At 35.3% G+C, this 14,245-nt stretch overlaps 1 protein-coding gene across 3 annotated transcripts in view; it reads right to left on the bottom strand.

The window, feature by feature from the left end:
* Nucleotides 1–277: 277 nt before the first annotated feature.
* Nucleotides 278–14,245, bottom strand: part of LOC121878207 — a 31,028-nt gene continuing 17,060 nt past the window's right edge. For all 3 annotated transcript variants that reach the window (XM_042384289.1, XM_042384287.1, XM_042384286.1), the window contains exons 3-7: nucleotides 13,618–13,674; nucleotides 11,281–11,460; nucleotides 8,978–9,128; nucleotides 7,694–7,848; nucleotides 278–5,160 (exon numbers count right to left, since the gene is read on the bottom strand). In XM_042384289.1, coding sequence (XP_042240223.1) covers nucleotides 5,080–5,160; nucleotides 7,694–7,848; nucleotides 8,978–9,128; nucleotides 11,281–11,460; nucleotides 13,618–13,674 — 624 coding nt within the window. In that variant the 3' untranslated portion in view covers nucleotides 278–5,079. The remainder of the gene's footprint in view (nucleotides 5,161–7,693; nucleotides 7,849–8,977; nucleotides 9,129–11,280; nucleotides 11,461–13,617; nucleotides 13,675–14,245) is intronic.

Raw genomic sequence — 14,245 nt, 5'->3', positions numbered from 1 at the left:
TAAACCACATGGATATTTGTCTATTACAACAGTATGACTGATTAAATGAATGAAGAAAGGAATTGTTCGTGTACGTGTTGCCTTGATTCCAGCCATTTTGTAATAAGCGAGTAAAACCTAAAAAAAAAAAAGTATATATTAATATAATAATTTCCTAATATCTGTAAGTATAATTTACTTTAAAATGATTATTTGTAAAACTGGTGTTTATGCTACTGAGAAAGCTCTTCAGCCTTCATATTGGTAAGAACAATAAAAGCGGTGCATTATGCCGTCCTTATTTTTATCATTTTTAATTTATTTGTATTCCATTATTCTGCAGTATCATTTTGTTAAAGGAAATCACTTGCACATTGCAGAAACATTCACTCATAAAACGATTACAATTGAAAATAATAAAAAAAGGCCTTGTCATATAAACATTCCTTATATCATGAAATACAGTGCAGTACAATGTAATTTGCAATCAATGACCAGCACATTAATACTTAGTCTAATACAGTTCTTCACATACATAAGCACAGTACTGTATAAAATAATCAGTGCAAGCACTTGAAGTGCCTTATAGAATACAGATTGAGCAAATTTAATAAAAAAAAAAAAAATTACTGTATACAAAAAGTCTCATATAAAAGTTTAAGTTTTTTTTAACAGGCTCTACTGTGAGTATGAAGCATATATTTCTAGGTATCTTGGATGAAAGGATAAAAACACTCAAATAAATTTTGCCAATACAGTACTTAAGGAATGTGAAAAGCTGCACAGGTTCAACGTGTACAATTGGATTGTGAGGAAACTGTATATTTTTGTGATTATGCTATGTCATTTAATGATACAATATGGCAGACATTAGCTGAACATGAATTCAAGGCCTGGATCAGTGCCTATGTAGTCTAGCCTAGGCTTAGATTACTTTACTGCAATGTAAGTAGAGCTAGGCATCCAAATACCAAAAATATTTGAATACTGAAATGCAATCAGTTACAAGGTTTTTGGATAAAGGCTGCATGACCCGTTTTGCATGATATACGTACAGTACTGTAAAGATAAACTTTATTAGTAAACTATATAAACAGTAGCTTCAGATACAAAATGTACCGGTAAACTAATGACTACAATAAGCAGGAATGCTGATTTTCCTCATCATACTTTAATTATAAAAAAATATACACTACAGCTACAATATCGAGACCCCTTTTGAGTTAATAAGATTGGATGAAAATATCTTGGTAAATAGACATTTACAGTACTTTGGAGAGGTAAATCCTAGGATTTAATACGAGTTTCTCATACTGTGATATTATAGGATAGGAGGCTAGTGGGCTACTTCACCACAGAAGGTAGTCTCTCTCACAAGCTAGTCTATTACACAGGTGATAAAAACATATAATAAAATTAAATAGAAATTAAGTCCTAAATCTTAAAAAAAGGGCAATTTTCAGTGTGACATCACCTTTGTGATGCAGTAGCTTCTATAGCATAACTGCACTGTGGTTTTCTGCTGCATTAACTTAGTGACTGATCATATTCAACATGTATGTAGGCCTGGCTAAATATACGTCATTAACTAATAGGTTGCCTATACCCACACTGGCACAGCCATAATCATCACTGACCTTTCAATGCCACAAACCACAATAAGCTGGCTTGAATATTCCGGTAATGCAGATATAGCACCATTCATTATAACAATTAACACTCTATAAGTATCCATTCCAATAATGATCCATTAGCACTAGTAGTTTCAAAGTGAGCACACTATGATAACTAGGAATCTAACTGTTACTGTACTGACCACAAACCAAAACAAAAGCCTGTACATCATTGTCCCTAGGAAGAGGAACCTATTCACTACTTCCCAGTTTATCAAGGAAATTAGAAAGAACAAAGTGTATTACTATCTGGGTGAGAGCAAACATAACAGTGATTAATGTTGTCTGAGAATTAGCCAAAAATTTATTTAGAAAATGCACAATAAGGAGGGTGGACCCCCAATCCATTGCCAATAGTTCAATAATCATTATCCTGAAGTCACCTACTTGAATGCAAGAAGCCACATTACAAGATATAAGATTACTGTATGGGGAATAATCCCCAAATATTTTCTGCAGAAAGAGAAGATCTTAAATCAAATGACATAATGGGAACAGTGAAGAATGAAGGTGAGGGAAAAATGGCATAAAACTAGTCAGAAGTGAACATTAACAATGTTAGTAGTTTGATGGGTTACTCAGCCTTAATGGGAAAGACCGACACAAGAACTGCACAAACAAACAACTAAAATGCTAACAATGAACAACTGGGTCATAATTGACAGACCTACTGAAGGATTCCCAATTGCCCTACGACTGGGTATGAAGATGTACATAAAAAAAAACCCTATGCAGGAATATACTATGGAGATCCAATTTACCTCCAGGCAGGATCAGAGGTTTATGCTGTTCTCCAAAAATAGAACTTTCCTAAACTCTATATCAGGAAATACACTACGGGTATATGGTTTTTAAAAAATGCATAAAATTATAAAATTTTCCTATGGAATGGAAAGGATAAGATTATATCACCGAACACAGTGGTGTTCAGGTACGTACTCAGATTTGCTCTAACCCTACTGAGAGGTGTGTATCTAGACCGCAAAGAGAATACCCCCTGTACATCGGTGACCAGGCAGGCAGTTGGGGGAATGGGTGATGCCACACTCCACAGGTCTGAATATTGCTTTTGTATTTACCGATTCATTATTATATCCCTTTATGATCAGCCTCTTACGGCGTACAACCATTTGTAAATAATACAACACCTTCAATAACAGGATAAAAAATACAATATAATGTACTGTATTATATATCTAATTTGACCTTAGAATAAAGAGATTGTGAGTATCTAGAATGTGGCAACTCACTTCCTCTCCTCCCATGTCACCCTATGTTGTTTGATCAGGCAGAATTGACATTGCAATATTTTAGGTAAATGAGGATAAAAACCACTTACAGTATTATGATGAGAAATAAAATAATAAAAGGTGCCACAATAATTGAGACTAGAAAAGGGCTGTGCATATGAAGGCTGTAGAACCTGAGGTCAATTACACAGCACAGTAGTATGTACAGTACAATGGTGTTAAAATTAATAATTTCAATAACAAAATCTGAATAAAAAATGAAAGAAAAGAAAAGTGTACTGTACTTGATGATGATGGTACTACTACAGTACTGTATTAATTATGATCAAAACTAATTAGCCTTGCATCCTCTCTTATGAGAACGTTAATACCCCTGTACACACACTTGTATTTTTACAGTATACATTAGAGGGAAAAATTAATTTATGACTAAAATAGTGCATTTTAAGAAGATTTCTTTGTACATCCAGCCTCTTTAAACAAATCATAAGTTTCTCTCAAGATTAAATAGCCACCTTAATTCTAGATCACAAAATTTGAAGGTCCCTAAATCTTAAGGCTAACTCACAGCCTATTTTGCAAGACTCAAAGCATGGAGGGGAAACTTTCCGAAAGTCATTTGTCCCGATGACAGTCATTTTCACAAACATTTAATTTGTAAAAACTTCATGGTAAGAAACAATAACTAATCAAATTATTTAGCTTATGTAATCACAGATCATCATACAGTTGAGTCTGTTACACTTATGGTTATTAGAAGAGCAAAATAAAAAAAATATTTTTTGTGTTTTGCCCATTTTCCTTCCCTGAATGTGTTTTCCTATGATATACTGTACTTTAAATAAATTTTATGGATGATCCAGGATGATTTACAGGTATGTAAAGTACCTAATGTTGTGTGTGTGTGTGTGTACACCCACTAAAAAATTATTCGGCACCCGTCTCATATTGTATCAGGCCGTAAGGGTGCCAAATAATTTTTTATTGGGTGTACAGTAATGTTTGGTGTACAACATTACTGTACATAATACTTCAAAATTAATGTACACCAAATAAAAAAATTGGGGCACCCTTACGGCTGATACAATACGACACGGGTGCCGAATAATTTTTTAGTGGGTGTACATATACACATACTGTACTGTAAATAAAGTGATGTTAAACAATGTAGAATTATGAAATTAATGTAAAAAATGGGATTTTAGTTCCAGATTTTGGTGATGAATAAGATGGGATCCCATTCTTTGGTGTGGATGTTTGTTAGTTGGGTGTTCATAACTTGGGACTGACAGAAGAGTATAAACAACGGTTTGCCAAGGCTCTCAGTAGTGCTGTCAAACACTGGGATCATAAGGATGGAGAATACCTGTACAGTACTTATTACTGAACTGATCTAAAATCTTCTAATACAGTAGTATGTTTAAATATCAAGTTTTGTTGGACTACTTTATTCCTTTTTTGGAGTTCATGCCTTCCCCACACACACACATAATTTCTATTTCCTTTCTAAATGAAATGAAGTCAGTTAAAGAAGCACAAATTCCCCTCTCCCCCACTCTTATTCTAATACACTGTACATTATTAACATGCCTCATGGGACAACTCAGTATTATAAGGTGAAAGGTGAGTGCATATAAATCAGCCAAAAAATAGCACCTTTAAGTGTAATTTAAGTATAATATGACACTTCACCACACTGACTACACATGGAATAAAACAATTAGGATTTTCACTCAACACAAAAAAATTTCCAAACATCTTAAGCTACTAAGCATATTTTTTCCTGACCTACCTTATGCATTCTTTATACTCGTATTAGTTTGTTCAATGTAAATGAAAACATTACAGTACTGATTTAATTATGCTATTAGGAATTATCGTATAAAAATAATAAAAAGTACAGTACTGCTGATAGAGTACAGCTAGAGTAACTAACATACTTCTGTTCAGCAAATGCCCAAATTCATTCTTTAATTTATACTGTATTGTATTATGTAAGTACAGTACATTAATTATGATCATTTTTATACTAAGTAATACTTAAAATAATCAGTGCACATTATTTGTTGAATATTAACAATGGAACAATCAAGATCCAATGACTACTCAGCTGTTTTTCACAATTTACCATACATGAAATTGAAAAAAGTATAAGCTGTGTTGCTCTTTAAGATATGTTATAGTTCCACCACTTCTTTCTCTTCATTTAAATCAATTGTAGGGTTAAAACAGGACGGCAGCCCACCAGCCTCCATCATCTGTAAGAAGGATTAGAATCTGTGATAGGTAATTTTCATAAGTTACTTCTACTGTATATATAATGTACAGTCAACCCTCTTTGTATTTGTACATTTTTTGTGCAGTTTCATTTATACTTAGTCAAGGAACTGTGACTCTTTATTATTTGTACATGGTCTGGATTCACTACATGGTTCAACCATGCTGCCACCATACATGGTTCATGTGCAATTAACGTGCTTTGGCTCACCATCCCAGCTGCACCATAACCCCAACTTGCATGCTGTCGACCCACTCACGGTACAAATTAGTTTACTGTCTGCTTTTGTTGAGTAATGATACACAGTCTGCTTACATTTACCTGGAGTTCATCACCTTCAGTGGTTATTACCAGCTCAAAGACAAAAGCAAGTGAAAATCCTCAAAAACTGATATATGTGTGAAAAAGTAGTAAAAAAAAGCATCGACTTTGAGATCTTGGAAAGACTTTCTAAGGGTTAAAAGTCATCGCTGCTGCTGCACCCGAGAAGCTAAAGTGTCATTTTATAGTTGTGATACTATACAAAAGAAGGCCCTGAACTTATGGATTGAGGATGAAATGCAGAAAAAAGTTTCACCGGAAGGACCAATGACTTGAGAAAAAGCAAGACATTTGTAGAAACACTCATTTTACAAAAATGCTGTTCAGGTGAATTCTCAAACTTCTGACTTCAACACCAACATTATCATCATTTTAAGTCATCTTGTTACCCTTTAGTATTTTGTTTGCAAAGTTTCTATTTTCACAGCATTTTTCACAAAAATAGCCACTGTGTAAATTGAGGGCCAACTGCATATAATACAGTAACATCACTATTAGTTGGAATCTTCAATCCCTGGAACTTTCCATTACCAGGATATTTTTTTAGCATTCTGAGAAATCTCTCTCCTTTCCATTCATTTGAACTAATTTCTGAGTGACTGCATCATGTGTGGGTGGGTAGGCTCAGAGTGCTCATGAGCTATGATTGGCTACTACTGTTTTGAGACACGAAACTTGGGAAAAATAAAAATAAAAAAATATATATATTGGTGCTCCTCTACTTAAGAACGTTCCACTTACAAACTTTCAGAGATACAAACATCATCACTGAGGGGGGGTTACCTACCAGAACAGGTGTTTAATGTGGATGAGATTGGACTATTTTGAAGAAAATTCCAGATAGAACAAACATTACCTAAGAGGAGAAGAGTGAGCCAGGTTTTAAGGCTGTATTAAAGGGTATAACTGTACTAAATATCCATAATCTTTTCATTTTTTACAATATGTTATGTACCTACAAGAATAAAGTTGGACTACAAACAAGCCTCAGGAATGTAACTCATTCGTAAGTAGAGGAGCACCTGTACATTACTGCATTGCTAATCATGAGGGCCATTTGTCATTGTTGTGGAACAACGAGGCACGGACCACGCGATCCTGCCAGCTTAGCCCAAACACAACAACATAGTTGCCATGCTGCGCTCACTCATAACCTTCATAGAATAAGGTAAGAAATTTATTTTCAGTACTATATTTTTTTTTTAAATACAACTGACTTTATGGTTATTTTATTCTATTAAAACAACATTCACCAGTCAATTGAAAAGGACATTAATAATTAAAGAAGTGGAGCTGAGCATGTACGTGTGGGGGGAGTGAAATGAAAATGCCATCCATCAGTGACCTCCACCACCAAGCACTGGAAAGGTTTGGCAGCCAACTATTGCACCACCCTCGCCATCGCCACCTCCTGCCACCGGCAGCCCCCCACCCACCTCGCGCAGTCCGCCACTACAACAAAATTCAGCCCATAAGAGCCCGCACCGATAGATATAAGAACAAGGCCTGATTTATGTACTGTACAGCCCTGTAAATGTATTCAATACATATTATATCATTATTTTTAAATCAAATGTAAGTGTATATTTTCAGCCACTGGCTGCAACTCTATTAATAAACCGTTTAGAATTATTATTATTATTATTATTATTATTATTATTATTATTATTATTATTATTATTATAGTGGTGGTGGTGGTGCTGGGGAAGAGACTGTGGTGGTGGTGCTGTTACAGTAATTGTGGTGGTGTCGCCATGGCTGGTGCCAGTAATGTTACCATCTCTGTTCACATGAGCAACAAGATGTACGAGTATCATTGTAGTCTGAACACTTCCGAGATAATAATAATCAATACTGTACTGGACTAAATCCAACACTAACTGGTTCCCAGATGAATTCAGAATGAAATACAGTACTGTATACTGTAAGTGATTATAGATTATTAAACAAACAATATTAGTAAAATACTTTTAAATTAATTTAGGAATCTCACCGGGGTTGGGGGCTGAGGCAGCAGCCACCTGCCTTGCTCTGTCTGTATCGCTCAGTGTTTATGCAATACTGTACAGTACTTTGCTGATGAAATAAGTTCTAAATAAAAGAGAAACACAAAATTTTCATACCAAATTGAAAAATGCATAAAAGTGTTTATTCTAGATGCTCTTGATAATTTGAATATAAAAAATGGTTACCAGTAAATCAGCAGCAGCGTGTGGTACACTGTAAACTTCACACCATGCTCTAAGTTTTGGGAGAAGGTTTATTGAGTCAAGAGGTGAAGTACTTCCTGCCCACACTCCCTTCACATCCTTCATGTCATCAGTAAGCTCATAGTCAACCTCCATCTCTGAAACATAAATAATAATTCATTTCAGTATATTTGACTCATATCTCATGCATGAGAGTTGTCTTGCTTTCTGAATTAAATCTTTTTATGGTCCTGGAACCTGATCAATAGATCAATGAGTCATTCTCATGCCTGTGGGATGGTGACCATGAACCAAGCAGGAAAACACAACATTTAAGAAAAATGCTATGTAACCCTTGTATACGGAATAACAAATTTCAGAGCAACAGATGAAGCAAACATTAAAGTTGTAACAAACAGTTCAACTGCAATATAACTTATGAGCTATGAACACAATTCATACAGACAACATTTCTGTCAACTGTAAACCATATCTTACTGTAAACAAAAGAAAGCAATGACAACTCAATAATATAAACATATCTGACTGACTGTGCTGACAATTTTTCTCACCATAAAGATCATACAACAGGCAACTAAATCTAAATCTGTTTGAAAATAAGAAGGTTCCTTGCATTGTCCCAAATAGACTTTAACCCCTTCACTATGGGATGCCATTTTTAATATTTTATTGGACTAGAGCCAGATGTTTTTATTAGGCACAGAGAGACCCCTCGTACCCAAGGGATTAAGGCAGGGTAATCCTTGTTTGTTATTGCTATGCAACTGTAACACATAAAATTATGCCTGATAGCAGTACCTGAGGCCTAATTACAGGCAGTCCCCGACTTATGATGGGGTTAGGGACCCAAATCCAGGTCGTGAGTTGAATTGGTCGTAAGTCGAAAATGCGAAAATAATACGTACATATAAAATCCAAAATGGGTGTCTCTTTTTCTTCTCAGCACCACAAAACTCTCACTTTTAAGCTTGCCAGCCATTTTAAAGGGAATTACAAACGAAAATTTTGTCAGTACACAGCACAATCACTAACGTCGGGACTCGAAAATACGTAATTTGAAAATTTTTTGGTACTACTGCAGTGGTCGTATGTCCGGGTGGTCGTAAGTCGAGGAGTACCTGTACTATAATTTTTACACACTTAATGAAAATGGGCTTAAAAACATTTCCTTTGTATTTTTATCCATTCATGAAAATAAAATAAGAATAAAAAAAGACATCTGGTGGTGACTTTTTAACATATGCAGTATAAAGTAAAGTAACTTACCAACTGACAATACAAGCCGTAGGTCCACCTTATTTAGGCAGATTCCGTATAAGAAGCACTTTTCTCTTGAGAAGGACACGTGATCACCGCTTTCTAACCTTAGTTGACCAACTTGACAACGAAGATCAACAATATGGCCTCTTGGAACATCCTGCAAAATTTTTAGTGTTTATAATCAATAAGCCACAGCACATTAATAACTAAAACTATTTTATATACAATTAAGTACCAAAGGATGCAAAGCTAAATTGATGATCAGGGTAAAATGATCATCATCTACTGTATACAATATATTTAGGCTTGTGTCCAGAAATTTGAAAAATCAAAAAATTCGGCACACTTCTGGTCCTATGCTTGATGGATCAAGAGTCCAGTACATGTATGTATGTACTGTATTTATGTATATACAGTGGAGACCTGTGGTGTAATAGCCAGCATGCTCGCCTTGCAAGCGAGCAAACCCGGGTTCGATCCCTGGGCAGGGTGAAACAATGGGCAAGTTTCTTTATGCCATTTGCCTCTGTTTACCCAGCAGTAATTGGGAACCTGGATGTTAATTGATTTGCAAATCATATTCCGGGGTAATGGTTAGCCTGTGCAGTTGGCGAGTTGTCCAGTCTTCTCAGACTATTCTTTGACAACGGGTCATACAACTCGTTAACTTAAGGTTGGTTGTTGTGTTGGCAACAGCTACTACACCTTAAACAAATTCACACCTAGGTGGCCCTTGGACCAGCCATCCTCATTACACGAGGGGCAGCCATTATATATATATATATATATATATATATATATATATATATATATATATATATATATATATATATATATATATATATATATATATATATATATATATATATATATATATATATATACAGTATATATACAGTAGTATCCCGCTTAACGCGGTCAATTGAACCCACAGGGTACCGTGTTAAGTGAAAACCGCGTCAAGTGAACAACAGAACATATGGGATTAATTCCAATAGAGACTGGCCCGACCCCCAAACTCCACTTTTTGACGACACACAACTATGTTGTAGTGAAAATATTATCTTAAATTTATGATGGTATGCACACACAATTAATAATTAACAGAAATATCAATAATATTAGGTTTATTAACACTTACATTAGTAGAAAAGATGACTGGGCACATGGGGATGGGGGGTTGGTTCCGAGGCAGAGGGCAGATTATTGGCCCTCACCTGTATCACTTGTATCAATTGTATCACTATCCACCACAGAGGCTTACAGGGCCTCTTTGTCAAACCCCTCAAAGTCCATATAAGTCCATATCCTCACTATAATTATCACTATAACTGACTTGGACCGGCTGTGGTGGGTGGTAGGTGAAGAACTCAGTAATGTTTTGATGACTGGGCCACCTTGTGCGCATCGTGCCCGCGCCGCTTCCCGCGTATATGAGTAGATGAACCGCGTTAAGTGAAAGTTCGGTTCTGGCGAGGCACCGCGTATATGCGAAATCGCGTTAAGTGAAACCGTGTTAAGCGGGGTAATAATGTATGTATGTATGTATGTATGTATGTATGTATGTATATATATATATATATATATATATATATATATATATATATATATATATATATATATATATATATATATATTTTTTTTTCATGTAGATCCACAATGAAAACGCTGACAGGATAAATCTCGATAAAATCACACATACTGTATATGTTTGAGGACTAGTTTTACAGCTCTTTTGTGACTCCAGAGAAGAATTGTAGGGAACAAGAAATGTCATTTAAAATTTAATTATACTGTTCTTATACTTTAACCTCTTCACCACCTTTCCTTGATTTTCTTTTTCATAGCAACATAAAGGTTGTATTGGTGCCACCCAATAAAACCTCAATCTTGCAGCTTTTGGATCAGGGGGAGAACATTTGCTCAGGCAATAAGTGAGACCGACGGTGAGGATGCTAAGAGACTCGAGTACTTTCGGGAAAATTATAACATTTACCATGCTGCAAAGAATAATGCTGCATCTTGGAATCAAGTAAAAAAACACAAATTTAAATCGTGTTTGACAAAAATATTTGCCCTCAATTCACAAACAACTTTAAAGGTTTTGAGGAGCCAGTGTAGAGTGCAAATGAAAAGCTTGTTTTTATGGGAAATCGGCTTCAATTCTTTATATTTCTGTGAAATTATGAGCTTACAAAAATCCGTACAGTGTGTTGTATGTTGCAATAAACTCTAAAACACCATACAGGAGACTGATACAAAGTACTCTGTGTTCACCTTCACATAATTTACCTACTTAAATTTCTTACCATATTTTTATTGTTGCTCAAAGACAAAACATTAATTTGTTTCATTTTTTGTTTGGCTCCAGTTGAGGGATGAACTAATTGAGATCCTTCCTGAATATTCTGCATTTGTTTCCTCAATCTTGCTGCCACTGACTCCGTTTTTTCAGTTTCTTTGCATGATTTTCTAAATCCATGTATTTCCTGAAATCAATCAATCTTGTTAAAACATGATACAGTGGTCTGTCGTAATACAGCAAGTTCTTAAAAAAAAAGGAGTTATTTTTTTCTAGTAAACTGTGCATGTCTTTTATATTAAGAATAAATTAGCAAATTCCAGTTATTAATACAAGGCTGCAAAATTGAGTGACCTATTTAACACTTTTTTGATAACAGCCTAGTGGATTATCTTGTCACCAAGACAAATAAATACATTACAGTATAGTAATCCCCCAATTTACTATCTCCCTATCTACAATATTTTGTTTGAACGATGGTCATGTGTTCTCACCACCCCCCTATTTATGATAAAAAAAATTAACATGAACAATGGTCATCATCCTGCCAAAATCGCTGACGTGCGGAATAAGGAAAGAATCTCTCACTTCACTTGTCTGCTGTGGTATACCCACGCACCACCATGCGGCCACCCTGTGCATTACAGTCTCAAGCTTTATTCCATGTTGATGACACATGCTTGTGATCGTACAACTCTATGCTTATTGGTCAGTATCGGTGTTGTTACTGATTCCCTCCCCCCCTTTTTTTACCTTACAGTGTGAGGACATCACTAACGTTCACATTGTACTCTTGTTTTGGTGACAGTGAAGTAACTTTTGCCGTTTTTTTTTTTTTTTGGTGACTGTAGAGTGTTTTGTCTCTGGTGTTGTGAACATGATGTGAGCAGTGTCGGCCACTATCATTGTTCGCTGTTTTTGTGACCGGTGCTTTCACTGTTTTTGTGGCTGTGAAGTGAGCAGTGTAACTTTGAATATTACTGGGAAGGCCAAGGCACTGAAGAAAGCTGTCTCTGGATGTGAAGCTTGACATTGTTAAGCTGTGTGGGAGTCAGAGTAATGTCTCCACTCCACCAAGTCCCCTCCGCTTCAAAGGGACCATGTAATGACAACCAGACTTTTTTTTAATGATGTGGGGAGTGTTGTTTAATTATTTTAATTATATTATTATTGTAGGAATTTTATTTTCGATGATACATGTGGGTGTCATACCGGCTGGGAATATTTCCCATTGAACCCCATGTTATAATGATCCCAATTTACGACATTTTGACCCGAGATGGTTTTTTCAGGAACATAACCTCATCACAAATAGAGGGACACCTGTACTGTACATTACAATACTGTACTGTACAGGTATTTTGCTTCTGTTGGTGCCAATGACCCAACCTTGTTGTCTCACCTCCTTCATCCCACTCATCTCAGTGGAAGGATATGTACAGTATAAGTGAAATCTATTGTACTGTACTCGTTTCTTGGCTTACTGATTCCCATGCCATTTGTAAAGAAACATAACCTCAAGGCGTACTGCTCCACCAACCAAATGCGAAGCACACCTGTGATCAATACATTTATGACCCATGAGAACTCTCGTTTACTGCTCTGTTTCCTCCACTTCCCCAACAATAGTATACGTACAGTAAAAACCCCAAACATCATACTCGCCAAATTCCAAATTACTCACAATTCAAAATTTTTGGCTGTTATGAAATACTGTACTGTATATACTGTAGTACAAATTTTGTAACATTTGGTAAAAATTTGAAATACAGTATATTATAATATATGGGTATATATTACGAATTTTATAATTTCTCATAATTATGAGACATTTTTTAAAACAAATGACGCATATGTCACTATGGGATGCAAATGCCCACCTCGGTGTCACAGTTATTTCAGGTTAGTCAGCATTGGAGTGTACATTGACAGTCTACCGCGTAGGCTTTTTCCCACTTGTTCTTCCATCACTGCCCAGTGTTTGAGCCATTATGTTGATAGATACCAAACAGGGAGGTACTACCGCCTGGGAAGATATTGGAAGCATAATGTGTTGCTAATGGTAGACCCTGCTGCCATATGACATCACAAAAATTATGACCAAGTCCCAGGTTGCTAATCTGTCTTTCTGCCTCATTTACACACAATTGCAGGTCTTAAATGTTTCTCTTGCTTTGAGAAAACAACATACATATACAATAGTTTCTCAATATTTTTTTTTTCATTTTTGTATTTTTTTATGGTACTTTATTAAAGTATTATTATGATTTTATTTTTAATTATGTATTATAAATTTTATTTACAATGAACTAATTATTATTAATAAAATTATTATTAATATTACATTTTTGCCCCCAGGCCCCGATGTGGGTCGGTGGCCTGTGCCCAGGTGGGCTAATCCCTGCAAAAAAATATAAATAAATACATAAAAATATCTGGCATTGTACCTAGAAATATTTATATCTTAATTGGGGCAGATAATGTAAAAGCATCATTGTTGTTTTTTTCACCTTGGGAGATGTCCCTCATTTTGTAAAATACCACAATTCGTAAGTAATGGCATTTTTGGGTATAATGTTATCAGATATTTTAAACATTAATTTTTTAGCACAACTTTAACACTTAATATCTAACCTATAATGTAAGTTACATAATTTCTCTTCCCAATCTTGGAATCAGGATATTATTTTTTATAATATAAGATTAAAATATTTTATTATTTTTTAATTATATTCATGTTGCCAACAGTTATGACTGAGGGATGCTTCCATCACAGCACATTATGTATCTTATAACCATTATTGAACTTCACTGCAGAGGGCAGGTCCCCCAACACCCAAGAAACACTCTACCAAAATCTGTTGAAATATAAGCAGGGCAAGGCTATGTACTATTGTTCATATACACAAAACATCTTTACATCCACTAAAACTGAAATATTGTTTCCATCTTCGGTCTCTACTCATTTTCAT

Source organism: Homarus americanus, unplaced genomic scaffold (assembly GCF_018991925.1).
Source record: "Homarus americanus isolate GMGI-L3 unplaced genomic scaffold, GMGI_Hamer_2.0 scaffold45562, whole genome shotgun sequence".
In the NCBI taxonomy this organism is placed as follows: Eukaryota; Metazoa; Arthropoda; class Malacostraca; order Decapoda; family Nephropidae; genus Homarus; species Homarus americanus.
This window is presented reverse-complemented; position numbering and strand designations above follow the sequence as displayed.